Raw genomic sequence first — 16,765 nt, forward strand, 5'->3', positions numbered from 1 at the left:
TGCCTGTCCATGGTCCTCACATGGCTACAACAGGGACCCCATATTGCCCAACATATCCCCTCCAACACACACACACACACACACACATCAAATCCTCTACCATGCTTCCCTGCCTTCATCTATCACTCCCCTGGAAACTTCCTTGCCTGAATCCCACACTTTAAGATCCAACTCATCTGATAAACCAACCTGGGCCACTGGAGAAGACTTGAGGGCTGCCAGTAGTCCCAGAGGAACATTCTAGAAACAGTGGCCTTGTTTCTGCTGGCTAACTTGTTAGGAAGTCTAATGGTGGAACTTGTAGGCAGTGTGATGGAGATTTTGGATCTGGTCAAGACTGGCAGCAACCTCCAGTTCATACCACCAAGCAGTCCTCCTCCTTCCACAAGGGAGGCCTCCTGGGGCCTCATCGACATTTCCATTACGGGTTTCTAACATCTAACTAGGAGTCTGGACCCAGAGGGAGCCCTTATAGCCCAGGTGCAATGAGGCTTGGAAATAAGAAATGAGGATCCTGGAGGTGAGGGGAGGATGATAGAGATGTGGGCATAAAATGAGCTTATAAATACCTTGCAACATGATCTGGCTTCTTCTGAGCCTGGGAAGCAATATAAGAAAGTGGAGAAAGATGCAGCTTTAGAGTCTTGATACAGCTTCTAACTTCAGCTTTGGCACTTACTTGTTGTGTTACCTTGACAAGCCCCTTCCCCTCTCTGTTCTCAGTCTTTTCCTACACTGAATCTCAAAGATCTGCCACTTAAGGCCACTGGCTAGCAGCTCACTCTTTGCCACACCTCATGTCCCTTCCCATGGCCTTCTCTGTGTCAACTAGAAAGACTGAGACCAGGCCCTGCCACACCACAGGTTCCTGGTCCCTTCAGCATGCCTTGTATGCTTATGTGTTTTGCCAAAAGGTAAAGTGACCTACCCAAGGTCCCCTACATTTTACTGGAACAATCGGAATCAAACCCAGGTAGATAAGGCCACTAGAATTTTGCTTCCTCCCCACTTCTGTTCTCACCACCACCAGGACTCCTATTTTTGAAGTCATGGCCTCAGCCTCTGTCCTCTCAAGGTCCCTCTCAGAGTAAGGAAAAAGCACCTCCATTAAGAATTTCTAAAGAATCACATGAGAATATTCTCAGGGTCAAGGAGATATCCGAGATCTGGCTCAGAGGCCTCAGCTCCTGAATCTTTCTAATAAGAGGTTACATTGCAGCAAGTTGAAATAAGGTCAGACAGTGAGAAGAATTTCCCAACAATGAAGGACCAGAGACACTGAGCAAAGAGCAGTGGAGTCTCCTGGTCTCGTGTGGGCGCTGGCCTGGCCTGCCAAGGATGAGCTAGCTGACCTCTATAGTACCCTCTCATCCAGGGCTTCTAACCCAGCCCCTCAGTTTCTGTTCCCAAAAATCAGGAGGCTGCTTGTTTCTGGGCCTACAGGGCTCTTCTGCTGCTGGGACTGAAAGGAGACACTTGCTAGTGGAAAGAGGTACCAACCAGCTATGGGGCGGGGGGGGAGTGGGAGCAGGGCAAGAGCACTAGCTGATGAGAAGCTGGGCTGGACTCTCCCATGAATGTCTGAGTGACCCCAAGCAAGTCACTCCCACACTCTGGGTTCATCTTCTCTAAGGCCCATTCTGGGAGCCCTCAAAGCAGCCAGAGCCCCCAGTTGGGTTAGGCTGGTAGGGTGAGGCTGCTGTTGGAAAGAGAAGGGTTGTTCACATCTATCTAAGTTCCCTCTCACTCAAGAAATGCCAAATGACCCTAAGGTGGGGATTTGTGGCAAGAACTGCTTAGTATCTACCCAATATCCATTCTCCCCTTCTTTCTAACCAAAAGAAAACAAACCAAAACCCATTGCCATTGAGTTGATTTTGACTCATAGTGACCGTATAGGACAGAGTAGAACTGCCATAGGGTTTCCAAGGAGCAGCTGGTGGATTGGAACCGCAGACCTTTTGGCTAGCAGCTGAACGCTTAACCACTGCACCACCAGGTTTCCTTCTTTCTAACAGATCCCTGATATTTTCTTAGATGAGGATGCGCCCATCTAACAGACATATTTCTCAGCTTCTTTGCAGCTAAGTCATTGAGAGGGAGCTTCTGGGAAAGCTCTTTAAAAGAGGCTGACTCAGCTGGTACCAGTAGTGGTTACCATTGAATCAGTTTCAACTCATGGCAACCTCATGTGTGTCAGATTAGAGCTGGGCTCCATAGGGTTTTCTATGGCTGATTTTTCAGAAGTAAATTGCCAGGCCTTTCTCCCAAGGTGCTTTGAACCTCCAACCTTTCAGTTAGCAGCAGAGTGTGTTAACCATTAGCACCACCCAGGGACTCTCTTTTAAATGTTCCTCTCTTCTCTCTGCCTGGAATGTGCTGTCATGGCTGAGCTCCAGCAGCCCTTTGGTGACCTTGAGGCAAAATGTCCTAAGGCAATGGTTTCCAAACTTTGCTGCACTTTGGAATCACCTAGAGATCTCTTTAAAAAATGCTGATACCTGACTCCTACCCGCAGGTATGGGATGTGACCTGTATATCTGGATTTTTAAATCATCCCAGGTAATTCTAATGTGCAGCAAAGTTTGAAAACCATTGCTGTAAGGAAAGGAGAGCAACACGATGAAAGGAGCCTGAGTCTCTAATGACCAAGAAGCCACCGTACTAGCCATGGATAGCCTACCTCTAGGCTTCTTTTACATAAGAAAAAAAGCCACCTTTAATTTGTTTCTAGGGGCAGAATGTGATTGGGGTCCTCATGATGCTCCCATTAGATAACCCTCTCAGCAGAACAAGAAAACAGCCAGATATCACTCCCAGGAACCTCATACCTGGGGCAGGAGGCAGACACTAGGCTTGGCATCGGGCAGGCTTGAGTTCAAATCCTAACTCCACCACCTACTAAATGTAAAAAAAAAAAAAAAGAACTGTAGGACCTTAGAAAGTCACTCAACCTGAGCGTTAGCTTCTTCATATGGAAAATGAGGGAGATGGAATAGGCTGCTTTCTCCCAATGAACTGGGAGCTCCTTAGGGGCAAGTGCCATGAACTTCTGCAGCCCCAGGGCCCATAGCCATTCCTGACACTGAGTTGTTGTTCGTGTTAGGTGTCGAGTCAGCTCTGACTCATGGCAACATTACGTATAACAGAAGGAAATATTGCCTGGTCCTGTGCCATCCTCATGATCATTGGTATGTTTGAGCCTATTGTTGTGAATAGTGTGTCGATCCATCTTACTGAGAGCTTCCCCCGTTTTAACTGATTCTCTACCACGGAAACCTAGTAGGTACTCAATGAATATTTGCTTGATTTACATTGAATTGCTACAGTGCAGTCCAGCCTTGAAAAAGTCCATTTTATTCTAAGCCAAACAGGGAAAAGAATAAATAAAAAAATTAAGGTGCCACATTTCAAAAAGGTACTAGAATATATCTATTGAAAATCAGTGAGAATAGCATTTCTGGGGCAGTATCTCTCAGTCTCTCTAGTTGGGGACTAGAAATCCCTTGGTTAGAGGCAGGGAGAGAGGCCAGTCTCCTGAGCTCCTGACGTGGCCCTTCCATTCCAACAAACCAAACCAAACCAAACCCACTGCTCTCAAGTCAATTCTGACTCATAGTGACCCTATAGGACAGAGTAGAACTGCCCCATAGAGTTTCCAAGGAGCGCCTGGCAGATTTGAACTCCTGACCCTTTGGTCAGCAGCTGTAGCACTTAGCCACTACGCCACCAGGGTTTCTCAAAAGGACCTTCCATTAGCACCATTAAAATAGAATTCTCCCCACTCATATTTTTTAATGAGTCATTTTTTTTAATGACCCTGGGGTCTAGATGAGCTTGGCTGAATGAAACAAAGGTTGGGCAGTGACTGGGAAAACCCAGAAATGCCCTCAGAAAGCCCAAGGGAAGAAGACATGTGTTTTGGCCTGACTCATTTGGTTGCACTGTCTACATCAGCTGTACCTGAAAATCAACTGGAGAGCTCTTAAGACCACAGCTGCCTGGATGCCACCTGCAGGGTTTCCAATTCAGGAGGCCTGGGGCGGAGCCAGGCATCTGTTGTTGAGAACACTCTCCTCTCCAGGTGGTTCTGAGGCTCTGCCAGGGCTGAGAACCACTTCTCTACACAGCTTCCAACCCTCCAGATAGTCAAGGTCTATCTCGGCTGAGTTTCTGGGCCTGCAAAGAACCATGAAGAGCCTGGGGTGGAATCGCCAAAGTTGGCCAGACAGCACCCTCATGCCTGCCCAAGCCGCTGCCAGCCCACTGAGGTCGCCCGCCCCTGCAGCCCCAGCCTCCCACAGGCTTGGGTAGGAGAACAGCTGTTGCAGCTTGCCCTGCCCTGCCGCCTTTCTCAAAAGCACAGCCTGCACCTCCTGCTTCCACATGCCACCCATACCTGGGGCTCCCCGCCATCTGCCTGCCACACCCTCTGCTCCCGTGATACGGAGTCCCCAAAGTTTACCTTAGAGTTTACAAAGTGCTATCACTCTCAAGTTTCTCTATAACCCCAAGAGGCGGGCATGCCTGAACCAACCTTCCAGATGGGGAAACTGAGACTCAGAGAGATGAGGCTACTGGCCAAGGTACCTCAGAGACAACCCCCTGGCTGCCTGGCCCTCTAACCCACATCTGTCCACAGGAGTCCAATCTTCCTTCTTTTATGCCTTCGCTACTCAAAGTGTGGTCCATGGACCAGCAGCATCAGCATTTTCCAGGAGATTGTTAGAAACGTGGAAACTCAGCCCAGCCGCAGACCCACTGAATCGGAATCTGCATTTTCACAAGATCTCCAGGAGATTCCTGAGCACAGGGAAGTTGAGGAATAACCCTCTGTGTGCTGTGCTGCCTCCCCACCAACCTCCCAGTTCTGGGGTGGCCCTTCCTGACTCCATCTCCTCCTCTACCTCAGACAGCTGTTCCTCCCCTGCCTCCACCCCCTGCCCCCTCCTGCTTTCAAGACCCAGTCCCCTCCTGGGCCTCCCCTTACCTCCCTTACACCACCCAATATGTCTCCCGTTTCTCCTCCCACCCCCCAAATGCTGGTGCACCCCAGGGCTCTGGCCTCGGCCCAGTCCCTTCTCTCCCTCTATCCTTTCCTCCTTGGTGGTTATTCTGCCTCATGTCTTCACCCTCATTGGCCTGTGGATAGAAATCCACAACTGCAAACCTACCTTTTCAGACTTGATCTCTCTCCCGCGTGTCAACACTCATGTCCTCCTGCCTTTTCAACACCTCCCCGAGCTGTCCCAGCATGAAGTTCAAAATTGAACTCACATTGTCATTAACATAAATTTTTTTATTGAGGGCTCCCTGAGTGCCGGGCAGTATGCTCAGTGCTTGCCAGCCACAGGCTCATTGCTCGCTTACCACAAACCCAGGCAGTAGGTGCCTTATCCCCATCTTGCTACTGAGAAGCCACAGCTCAAAAAGCAAATATAACTTCTCAGAATCTTACAGCTGGCATGGGGCAGAGCTGGGACACAGACCCCAGTTTCTTACTCAAAAGTCCAGGCTCTTAACCACTTCACTGCGCCAAACCTGTCTGGCTTCCTGTGGCCTTGGTTCTGTCTCACTGCCACTGTGTGCAGTCTCCCAACCCCAAATCTCAGAGCTGTTTTGAGGCTCTAGCCCTTGCCTGAGTTCTTTCCAATGCGCTGTGAGCGCCTAATGATCTTACAATCTAGACTCTTGCCTTTTACAACAGCTTCTAACTCCCTCACCCTGCCCCCACCCTCCTACAGTCTATTTTCCACATGGCAGCCAGGGAGATTCTAAACCCTCCTCTGGCTTCCCATCTTGCTCGGAATAAAATCCAAAGTCCTTACATAGCTTTTAAGGCCCCAAACAATCTGGTCCCTCTGACCCCACCTCCTACTACCCTCCCCCTTGCTCACTCTGCTTCAGTCACACTGGACTCCTCAATTTAGTTCAATGTATCAGACATGATCCTACCACAGGGCATTTGCACTGGCTATTCCCCTGCCTGGAATACACTTTCTGCAGATACCCATGGGGCTTCCTCCGTCAGCATCTTCAGGTCTCTGTTCTGAGAGACACCCCCCCCACCACCACCGTGTACGAATGAACTTGCACCATGATCTACTACTCCCGCTCCTCTTAGGTGCTCTACCCTTCTTCATAGTACTCGTCCACCTCTGACACATTATATACTCATTTGTTGACTTGTTCACTGCCTGTCTCCCCACAACTTGAATGTCAACTCCAAAGGAGTAAAAGCTTGTTTCCCCTACTACATAACTCAAGTGTCTCAAACACAGCCTGCACTCCTGTGTTTGTTGAATGACTGCAGTTCTTGTACCCACTCCCTTCCGTCCATTCGCATAGCCACTACCCTGGGTCAAGCTCTCACGACACCTCCCCTGGACAACTTCAGGGCCTCCCGACCCAACTCTTTGGGCAGCCCCCTCTAACACAGAGGTGCACAGCTACCCAGCCCAAAATACGGGCTCACATCTACCCATTTCCATGCTTAAAACCCTCCTGATATCTTCCCCCAAACCCAGGATTCCAGCCCCTCTTCCCCCAAGTACAGGCTTTGCAATCAGTAGATCTGAGTTCATGTTTGACTGTGCCACTTGGACAAATGAGGCTCTCTTTGAGTCCTCAGTTTATGCATCAGTGAAATGGGCTGATAAATGACCATCTCAAGGGGTTGTAGCAAGGACTAAAGAAGATAACGCATATTCATACTAGCCCAAGCAGTAAACATTAGTGATTTTTATTATTATTCCTTTACTACTCCAGCCCTAACTGCCTTGATTCTCTTCGACCTATGCTGCAGCCCAGTTGAGCCACTTACTACTCCCCCCCCCCGCCACACACACACACACACACACACACTCAGTTTCTGTAGCCTTCACAGCTTTGTCCTCCACCTGAGATGCCCTTCTCGGCATCTCCTTAGTCCTTACTTCTATTTATCAAGGCCAGTTCACATCGCCCCCACCCCCGCCCAGCCCCCCATAAGGCCTTGCAAGTAATTTCTTCCTCCCCCGAATCCCCACAGCCCTTTATCTGCCCTTGCCACATGGCATTTATCAAGATCTCCCAGGAACCACCATCTTGTATGTGAGTCCCCTCCCTTTCTCCTTGAGGGCACAGCTTCCATCTTATTCATCTCAGTAGCCCTGTCAATGCCCAGAACAGGGCCTTGCTCAAGGGAGGTGCTCAGTAAATATTTAATGATGGTGACTTAGAGGACACCTCACTGCTTTCCTGCTCTCATATCAGACGACCCGCTAGGATGCAGTCATGAGCCGCTCCTTACCAGCTGTGTGACCTCAAGCAGATCGCTTAAACCTCTGGAATCTCGGTTTCCCTACCCATTAAAAGAGGACAATAGGACCCTCTGTGCTGACCTCTTGGGTTGTTATGGGAACCAAATGAGGTAGAGGGATGAAAATGCTTGGTAAGGTATGTGGTATTTACACACCCATAAGGGATTACAAGGAGCCCTGGTGGTGCAGTGGTTACGAGCGCGGCTGCTAACCAAAAGGTCAAAACCACCGGCTGACTCTTGGAAACCCTATGGGGCAGTTCTACTCTGTCCTATAGGGTTGCTAGGAGTCGGAATTAACTTGACGGCAACACATCAAGGGATTACAAAGAAGCCCTGGCAGTTAAACGCTTGGCTGCTAGCTGAAAGGTCTATAGTTCGAACCCAAGCAGCAGCTCCGCAGAAGACTTGATGATCTGGTCCCATAAAGATGACAGCCTAAAAAAATCTTGGGGGCAGCTCTACTCTGTCGCATGGAGTCACTTTGAGTCCAAATCTGCTGCACAGCACCTAACAACAAAAAGGGATTACCATACTGTTATAAGTAATGATTCTCCTTACAAGGTTCATTCTCTTTGCACAAAAAGATGCCTGAAAGAACCATCACCAAATGCATGGTGGGATGCGGCATGACTTTTACTTCCTTCCTTATACTTTTACGTAATGTTGGATTGTTTCACAAGCAGTATGTGTTACTCAGAGACTTGGGGGAAGGGAGATTGCTTTTTAAAAAAAAAAAAAGATCCATTCCTTTGAGGGAAGCATTCTTTTGCCTCCCATGTCAGCATTTAAATGCAATACCAAAAACCCACTGCCATTAGTTGATTCCGACTCACAGTGGCCCTATAGGGCAGAGTGGAACTGCCCCATAGGGTTTCCAAAGCTGTAGATCTTTACAGAAGCAGACTGCCACATCTTTCTCCTGCGACGGGGCCCGTGGGTTCAAACCAGCAATCTTTTGGTTAGCAGCTGAGTGCTTCAACCAGGGCTCCTTTTAAATGCAATAGGGGTTCCTTAGTGCCTAGTGCCTGTGATCAGCAGATGCATGCCTGGAAAGGAGGGTCTTCTGACGATGGAGAGGAAGATGCAGAAGAGGGGCCCTGCCCCAGATTTACAAAGAGGCAGCTCTGCAAGGGCACAAGTCCCTACCCTGCTGGTGGGCACATAGCCTCACCTGGGCAGGAGCTCACAAGCTAAGCCCACCAAAGAATCCTGCTCTGGCCAAGGGGAAACTTGGGCCACACTGAGGGTGCAGAAAATGTGACTTTGGCCACAGGTGGGTGTCCTGGGACACTGGAGTAGGTATGTGGGAGCTGGAGGGAAGCCAGGAGCTTTAGAAGGCTCTGAGGAACCCCAGGCCTCTGCAGGCTGAGAAATTAGAATAACTCTCATCCCACAGGGAGGAAGGAGGCCAGGGGATTCCAGGAAAGGCAAGAAGCAATGTGGTGGCCAAGCCCTCCCCCTGCCGGCCACATCTGGAGCAGCAGCGCCAGCCTGCCACACAGGGCAGGCGCCCCAGGCAGTTACACACAACCCTGCACCTGGGACCTAGTCAGGCTTGGGTGTCCAAAGGCAGGTAGGGGGCAGGGTGAGTTTTCCAGGACTGAGGCCCAAGGTTCCACCTTCCCGGTCACCCGTCTTTGCCGGGTGGAACATGTCTTGACCCAATCTTCCTGAGCCCAGCCACAAGAGAATGAAAGTGGGTGGGGGGCAGGGATGGAGGGGTTGTCTTCTGCGCTCCTCCCAGGCAGGCCCGTGCCTCCTGGGCAGCAGAGAGAAGCCGGGGCTGCTACCACTGCCCGGATTTCCACTCCCGCCCCCAGGTATTGATTTCCTGCATCATTCATTTGCCGGGCCTTGCCGGCTGTGATTAGCTCCCTCCATTCTCCCTACGGAGCTCCCCACCCGCCTCTCCATGTTCCAGCAAAGCAGAGCTAATACCAGGCTCTAAATGAGGCTTTGCCACCCCAGCCCTGCAGCTCGCAGCTAGGCCTGGCCAATTACACATAGGCCATTGGCATGTCCCCAGTCCACCCCCTCCAGGGTGCTTTCCTGGTGAATCAAATCCCCTCTAACTGCCCCCACAACCTACGGCCTTCCCACCCAGGCTGCCAGATAGGGATGCCATAAGAATCTTAGACCTGACTGGGATGCTGCAGCCCAACACCAGGGGCCTGGGGAACCCACAGGCTGGCTCAGGGGCCCCGTCAGATTGGAGGGGGAGCAGACGAACCTGGCAAAGCAAACAACCTGGATTTGCGCACACAAAGCCTTCTCTCTCCCTCCTACAATTTCTAGAACTGAGAAGGAAGAAGGGACAGAGGTGTAGGCCTTCTCAAGGACATTTAGAAATCCCAAAGCCTTCTGCTAGTCCTAGGGAACTGGGGTTTTCTGCTGCCATGCCTCCCAGCCTTCTTCAGGAGGAGGCCAGGTATGGACAGCCAGGCTCCAGGCATGGGGTAGAAACAATGAAAAATCCCAAGAGCGCTCACACCCAGATCAACGCAGGGGAGACGGGGCTGGGAGACACGCTTCCTGAAATTCCTTCTTCCACACCCCCCAGAGGAGGGAAAAAAGCCTGACTTGGTGATAATTCTGTAAGCTATGTTGCTCTTGTCAAATTATTCAACATCTGTCTTCATGTTCCCACAAAAATTAGCATAGGATAGTAGTTTCTGATGACACCTTTGGTGAAATATTTTGACTTCCACCAGTAAGTTGCAAACAACCTGTCTTAAGGATAATGTCAATTCCCACTCCTGCATATTAAATAATCCAGGGATTTGTTGTGTTTTTTGTACAGGAGAGGAGTCCCACCGTCCTGTTCCTGGCTGGAAGTTCAGCTGCTACGGGAGTGGGTGAGGAAGCCAAGGGGGAGGAGGGTGTTCTCTGACCATATCCACCCACAGAACACTCCTTTCTCCATCACCTGGCTACTGCCGTGGCCCCAGAACTAGCCCCCCGCCCCCCGCCCCTGGGCCAGCTCACCCTCCTGGCCTGCCAGAAAGCAGATTTCAGAACCCATCCTCCGAGGACAATAAACTGGGCCAGGAGATTAGGAGGCTGAGGCAAGGGGGACTGGCTCCAAATGGACCATCTTGTCCAGCACTTGGCTGCTGTAGCATCTGTGCCCCAAAGAAGAGGGAAGCCACCTGGTGAGGCTGTGAATGCCTCCCCAGTCCTACTGTGGACAGCAGACCTCAGAGAGGGTGGGAGGAGCCTCAGAGGAGGCAGAGCATAGGGCTCTGGGCACCTGTCTCCTACCAGCCTCCATAGAGACCCCAAGCCCAGGCCAGATCCTGAGCATTTTGCCCCCCACACCTGCTCTTCTTCCCTTTTCTCTACTCAGCCTCCATGGTCATCTGCCACTCCTTCGGCCACTCAGGCTTCAGGGCAGGAGTGGGGGATCCCACCCCAGGGCACACTTTTCTCCTGTGCCTTGATTAAAACCTGCTGCCTCCCTCCCCACTGCTGGGGTAGCACGGGGCTTCCAGCCTTCTCCTTCTTCTCCTCCCTGAGGTCTTCGATGGCTGCCAACCTAAGACTCTGTGACTCTCCCTAAGCAGAGACACTCAAAGAGTGTCCGTTGCACTGCTGCCAACTGTCCTAGACAGACTTCTTAGGGAGAAAGAATTTCAAGAAGCATGGCCCATCATTGATTCAATAAATATTTGCCAAGCCCGTCTGTGTGCCAGGCACCATGATGGGTGCGGTGATACAGTGATGGCCATGAGTGGCCATTGCTTGTCCCTACCCACTACCCTCACTCTTTCTCAGGCTGCTTCATCTGCTTTGTGGGCAAAGAAATGGGGCAGTGGGGGGGGGGCAGGAGAACTAATACCAGCATTCACACCTACTTGCCATGGAGTCAATTCTGATTCATGGCAACCCCACGTGTGTCAGATTAGAATTGTGCTCCATAGCGTTTTCAATGGCTGAACTTTTGGAATTAGACCACCAGGCCTATTTTCTGAGCACCACCGAGTAGACTTGAACTGCTAACCTTCCAGTTAGCAGCCAAGTGCTTAAACATTTGCGCCACCCACGTACTATCTCCCAGCTCTCATACTACTTCTGAAATGGGTCCCAGTCCTACAAAGATGCACCCTTTTGTTGTATCTGGCCAAAGCTTCTAGCATCACAAGGAACTCAGCAGCCTCTTGCCCTCCTCCTCCCATTTCATACTAGATCATCACCTTTCTCCACTTATCTCTCCGCTCAGCCATCCCACCCTGCAGCTCCCCTGAGGTCCCAGCCTTCCATGGAGCCAAGCTCTCAGAGAGAAGGTGCAAAGAACATGGCCCAAGAGCCAGGGGTTGGCCTCAATGCACCCAGCCCTCCTTGATCTGCTGAGGGAGAGCAGCTGGGACATGAGGAAAATAAGAAAATACAGAGCAAAAAGGGGGCAATAAGCCTATGGCTGAATCCTGGCCCCTAAACACTCGGAAATAAGAGTCTACAGAGACCACCGCTCCCTGTCCTCCACCCCCTGCCCTCATTGCCAGGGTTTCCAGGCTAGGCTCAGAAGAGCCTCCTCAAGATGGGACTGCACAGCCCTGGAGAAGGTTGGAGAAGCTGGAGAGGATGGAGGAGAGGCCAGGTCAGGGGATGGACTGGCCAGATCTGCCCAAGAGCACACAGAGGGAGGGCAGAGTGGAGGACAACAGCAGACAAGGAGGGTTTTCATCTCTTTGGAGCCTCTGGGGTGTGATGAGCAAGAAGCAAAGGCCTCAGCGGCATCCTTTTCAGGCCACCTTTGTGGAGGCAAGGAAGCTGTAGGGAAACCTTGGGGAGAAAGAAGAGGAACTCACAGACCCGTGGTGTCTTCCTCTACCCAAGGGAGGCCAAGGACTCCGAGACCCGCTCAGTGGCCTCCTCCCAACAACCCAGTCTCTCCCAGTGCCTGCTGCATTCTTCCTCCTTCCTGCCTTTTCTGGCCTATGCAAGGGGCCAGGCAGAAAGAGACACACAAACTAATTAAGAAGCAGAGTTTGGCCAGATGCCTGGCCAGCCTTACCAGAGAATTAAGCCCAAGACAGCTATCTGTGTAGGGCCAGGAACATGTCACCTCCCAGACACCCCTCAGGACACCTGTCCCTCCTGCCAAGCACAGGCAGAGACAGGCCAGGCACCTTCCAGAAGGAAGCATTTACCATCTGGACCTGAGGCTGGCAGCCTGGGGGATAAGGCCTCTGCCACTCCTGCACAGAACAGATCATACTCCCCCTGACCCGAAGGCAAAAAATGAGGCCCTCCACCCAGAGAGAGGAGAAGGGAGAATCCTCCCCACCCCAGCTACACATCATTAAAAAGTGACCTACAAAGAGCACCTAGGAGTCAGGAGAAGGCAAAGTAAGTGCCGCTCCACCCTGAGACTGACTTTTTAAGCTGTTGGGGCCAGGAGAACTCGGAGAGAGGGTCCCCAAGAGGGGTGTGCCCAGGTGACCCTGAACCGACAATGTTCTTCAGGCCTTTCCCTGACTGAGGAAACCCACGGGAGGGGAGCGAGGAGTAACCACAGTCCCTGTCCGCACCGGGAGCGAGGAGTGTGGGCGTGGGAGCAAAGCTTTGTGGCGAAAGGCAGAGTTTGAACACGTAGCCAGGTGGGTGCGTGCCATGTGTGCGTTTCCTGGGGACCGTGGCTGAATGTGTCCGTGTGCGTGCGAGCAGGGAGAAGGAAGGTGAGACTGGGTTTTTGTAGCTGGGAACCAAGGGCAGGAAGAACTGGCTCAGGAGAGGTCCGTAAAGGGGTGCAGGATCACAGAAGCAAAAGCCAGAGGATGCTGGCATCCCCTCAGGCTGTGGAGAAGCGAATAAAAGAAGCAAAGCCGCTGCGATAGCGGTGAAGGCAAACCCGCCACCCGGGCGCGGTGCTTGCAGCCCGCTCGCCCGCAAGCCGCGCTCAACTCCGGATCAGGCATCGCTCGGCTTCCACTCCAGAGACCACCCAGAGAAGGACCAGGTTTCAGTGCAAGTCGCTGCCCCAACCCCGGGCTAGGGGTCTTCGGGGTCTCCCGAGCCGAGTGGGTGCTCTCAAGGGTTCCGAGTCGCTCCCACCCCTGGCAGGGTTTGGGAAGGTGGGTAACACCCTCTGGTAACCCCGGCTTCACGCCAGACCCTACGACCCATGCCCGTACTCCGAGACAGCTAGCTCGGTCTACTAGTGCCCAGGAGAGGGCTGGAACGCGAACATCTACTCCAGAGTCCAAGCCGGGGCCTCCACCAAGCCCCTGCAGAGCGCACTTTGCGCCTCTTGCAAAGTTTCCGCGCGCGGCGAGCGCGGGTGGTGCGCCCTGGGCCAAGCCGGCTGGAGCCGAACGCGGGCTCTTACCATAGACTCCTTGTCCCCGGCAGTGAACCGGGATCAGAGCCAGAAGTAGAAGGCAGGTCACCTCCATCTTCACGGTCCGTGCTTCATCCCCGCGAGGCGGCGTAGCCCGAGAGGCGGCGGGGGGCGCATCCGCCGGAGCCCCGCGACACCCCCTGCGTCCCCTCCTTCCTCCAGCGGCGACAGAGAGGGCGACGGCGACTGAGACCAGGAGACTGAGGAGGCGGCGGCGGCGGCGACCCGGGTTTCTCCTCCGGCGGGGTCGTTGCCCGCGTGGGTATGCAGGGGGCGCTGGCCCGGCCCCGGGTGCCTCGGTGCGCCCGGCCCAGCAGCCAGCGCCCCAGCCCGAGGAGCCCAGCTGCCGAGCCGCCCCGGATCCCCGGAACTGTCCGCGCGAGGTGCTGGGCTCCAGGGACCCCTCTGCAGCGGCGGCGACGCTTCGATCCAACAGGCCACCGACGACTGACAAACTTGTCGTTTCCCCGCCCAGGGGACGCCCCTCCGCGGAGCTGGGGGGCGGGGAGGTCGGAGCTCCGCTCGGGTTAATCCGCTGTCTCCAGTCCTGCGCCGGCGGCCGGCGCCGTGGGCTCCGCGGCCAGACCCAAGGTGGTCGCACTGAGCACCCTCCCCGCAGCTAGGGAACCCGGGTCCCCGCCCTCCTGAGTCGGGAGCAGCGCGGGCTGGGTTCGGCCGAAAGGCGACCACCGCGGGTCCCCGGGTCCGCGAAGTTAGCCAAGGCGCCAAGGCACCCCAGCAAAGAACCGCGTCCCGGCGCCCCGCGGGAACCAGGAGACCAATTCCAGCCAAGAGGGACCGCAGAAAGCCGGGAAAGGAGGAAAGTTTGAGTCGTTTGAAAAAGATTCGCGCTCTAGCCGAGGCCGGGGCTGCGGCACAGCCGCAGCTCTTCGCCTCCGCTCGCCGGGCTCCGCTCCTGCCGTCTGGCCGCGGCCGTGGCGCTCCCGGGCTCCGTGCTCTCTCGAGAGCCGGTGTGCGCCGCGCCCCAACTTGGTCGCCCGCGCCCCCGCCCCGCGGCCTGGGCCGGCTGGGGCCCCGAGCGGGCGGGGCCGGGCCGGGCTCCCGGGCGCCGCGGCCGCTCCGCTCCCGGCCGCGGGAGCGCTCGGCTCGCTCGGCAACTTGGGCTTCGCTGTGCTGCTTTCTCCCCTCTCGGAGCTTTTCATTCCGCGCTCCCCCCGCCTCCTGCCTCCTGCCTCCTGCCTCCCGCCTCCCTTCCTCCTCCCTCCTCCACTCGTCTCCTCGTTCGGTCTCTCGCTCTCCCACCCTTTGTCGCTCGCTCTCCTGTTTGATTCCCCTCCAGTTAAAAAAAGGAGCCAATTAAAGGCAGCCCAGCTCGCCCGGCCCAGCCTCTGTCCAATTTCCTCGCCTCCCCCAGGACCAATTAGAGAAAACAAAACAGGGCTGGGGGAAGCAGACTGCCTGCTTTCTTTTCTTTCTCCCTCTGTCTCTCTTCTCTCGGCCCCCCCTCCTATCCCCGGCCGGAAAATGTCAGAAAGCAGAAATGGATCCATCTATCCCGAGGACAGTGGCGGAGGGACGTGGGTTTCGGCGCGGTCTCTGCAGCCGCACGCTCGCACACTTGCTCTTCGCCCGCCCTTGCACGCCTAATCTGGCTGCCCGAGCCGGATGCACCGATTCCAGCACGCTCGAGGGGCACGCACAGCCGCTCAGCCCGGGAACCCGAACCCGTGGGCCATTGCACACTTTTAAATGTTTTGCACTTTTGGGGGCTGGGACTAAAGAGGGGGTCCAAGGAAAAGACCCGGGAGCTTGCGGCTCCTCTGGCCTTGCAGGCGCGCGAGCTGGCCGCCTGCAGTCGGTCTGCAAGGTTGTCTGCGCCCCCCCCACACACACCGGAGTCCCCCCCTCGGAGCCCCCGCCCCTTTCCAGGCCGCCTCGGCCTCTCCTGGCGCCGGGGCTACCGCCAGGGCAGCTGGCGCAGCTGGGGGCGGAGAGAGAGCGCTCCGAGAGCCTACCGGTGCCGCGGCCCCCATGATGCCAACAGGTTAGCCCACAGACCCCCTTCCGCCGAGCTCGCCCCACTTTCTCCCCAGCTCTGCCCCTCGCCCCATCATGCCTCCCCATCCGGACCTCAGGCCCCCCCAAGCGCCGCAGGGGCGCCCGCACTTCCCGCAGCCAAGCCCCGGCCGGCTCCAACCCGGAGAGTCTAGGCTCCGGGCCTCCGGTACCTCAACCCGGTCCTCCACGAACAGAGGCGGGGAGGGCAACCTTCCCAAAGGCCCGCGGGGAGGGGCGTAGCCTGGGAAGCGAGGCGGGCCACCTCCCCCGCGCCTCCGATGGTGCCTCCCCCTACCCAGGTCCTGCTAATCTCACCTGCTCCACCTGTCGCCGTTATTTATCTCGGCGTGTGCGCGGGGATTGTATTAGGGAGGCTCGTGGGAGCGCAGACAACCGCAGCAACTAACAATCCGGGAAATTATAAACCTTCCTCCTCCCACCTGCGAAACTGTTCCATATCTTGCCTGTGATAGTGGTTACACGACTGTATGCATTTGCCAACACTCATAGAACTACACACGCACACGCAAGAGTCAATTTTGCTGTATATAAATTAAAACATAAATTTTTAAAATAGTAATAATATACTACCCTTTCCCTGGGCACATTTCCTGCTGAGTCCCTCTTCCCTTGACCTTCTGGGGCAGACCCCCACAGGAGCACCCGGGGTAGGGGTGTGTGAGGGGAGGTGTTGGGAAGTGCTCAGAGGCTTGAGGGGGGGTGCCCTCAGCTGGGTTCTTCTCATATCCTTTCCTGTCCATGTCTGGGAGTTCAGAGTGTTTGAGGATTTCCCATGCCCACCCTCACTATCACCATTGCACTCCCTTCCTCCCCTCTCCTTCCTTCCCTCCCTCCTTTCTTCCCCTGTGTGTCCAAGGCTGAATAAGAGAATCAGACCCAGTTTTGTAGTGGGCACACAGCAGGTCCTGCTAAAGATCTGTCAGATGAATGACTGATGCCCATCACAGGACAGACACCACAGACAGACCTAGAATACCTCCAACAAAGCCATCCTGTCTGCTCCCCCCAAACCATTACCCCCAACAGAAAAATCCGTTTTCTCCCTCCACAGGGATACAGAGCTATCCTGCCTCTTCCTACAC

The 16,765-nt window shown here is 54.4% G+C and overlaps 1 protein-coding gene across 1 annotated transcript in view; it reads right to left on the reverse strand.

Annotated features, from left to right (window-relative positions):
• Positions 1 to 13,698, reverse strand: part of MDGA1 (MAM domain containing glycosylphosphatidylinositol anchor 1) — a 59,914-nt gene extending 46,216 nt beyond the window's left edge. The window contains exon 1 of the mRNA XM_003403935.1: positions 13,632 to 13,698. Within this exon, the coding sequence (XP_003403983.1) occupies positions 13,632 to 13,698 (67 nt within the window). The remainder of the gene's footprint in view (positions 1 to 13,631) is intronic.
• Positions 13,699 to 16,765: the final 3,067 nt, after the last annotated feature.

The sequence above is a fragment of the Loxodonta africana genome, chromosome 1 (genome assembly GCF_030014295.1).
Source record: "Loxodonta africana isolate mLoxAfr1 chromosome 1, mLoxAfr1.hap2, whole genome shotgun sequence".
NCBI classification, from domain to species: Eukaryota; Metazoa; Chordata; class Mammalia; order Proboscidea; family Elephantidae; genus Loxodonta; species Loxodonta africana.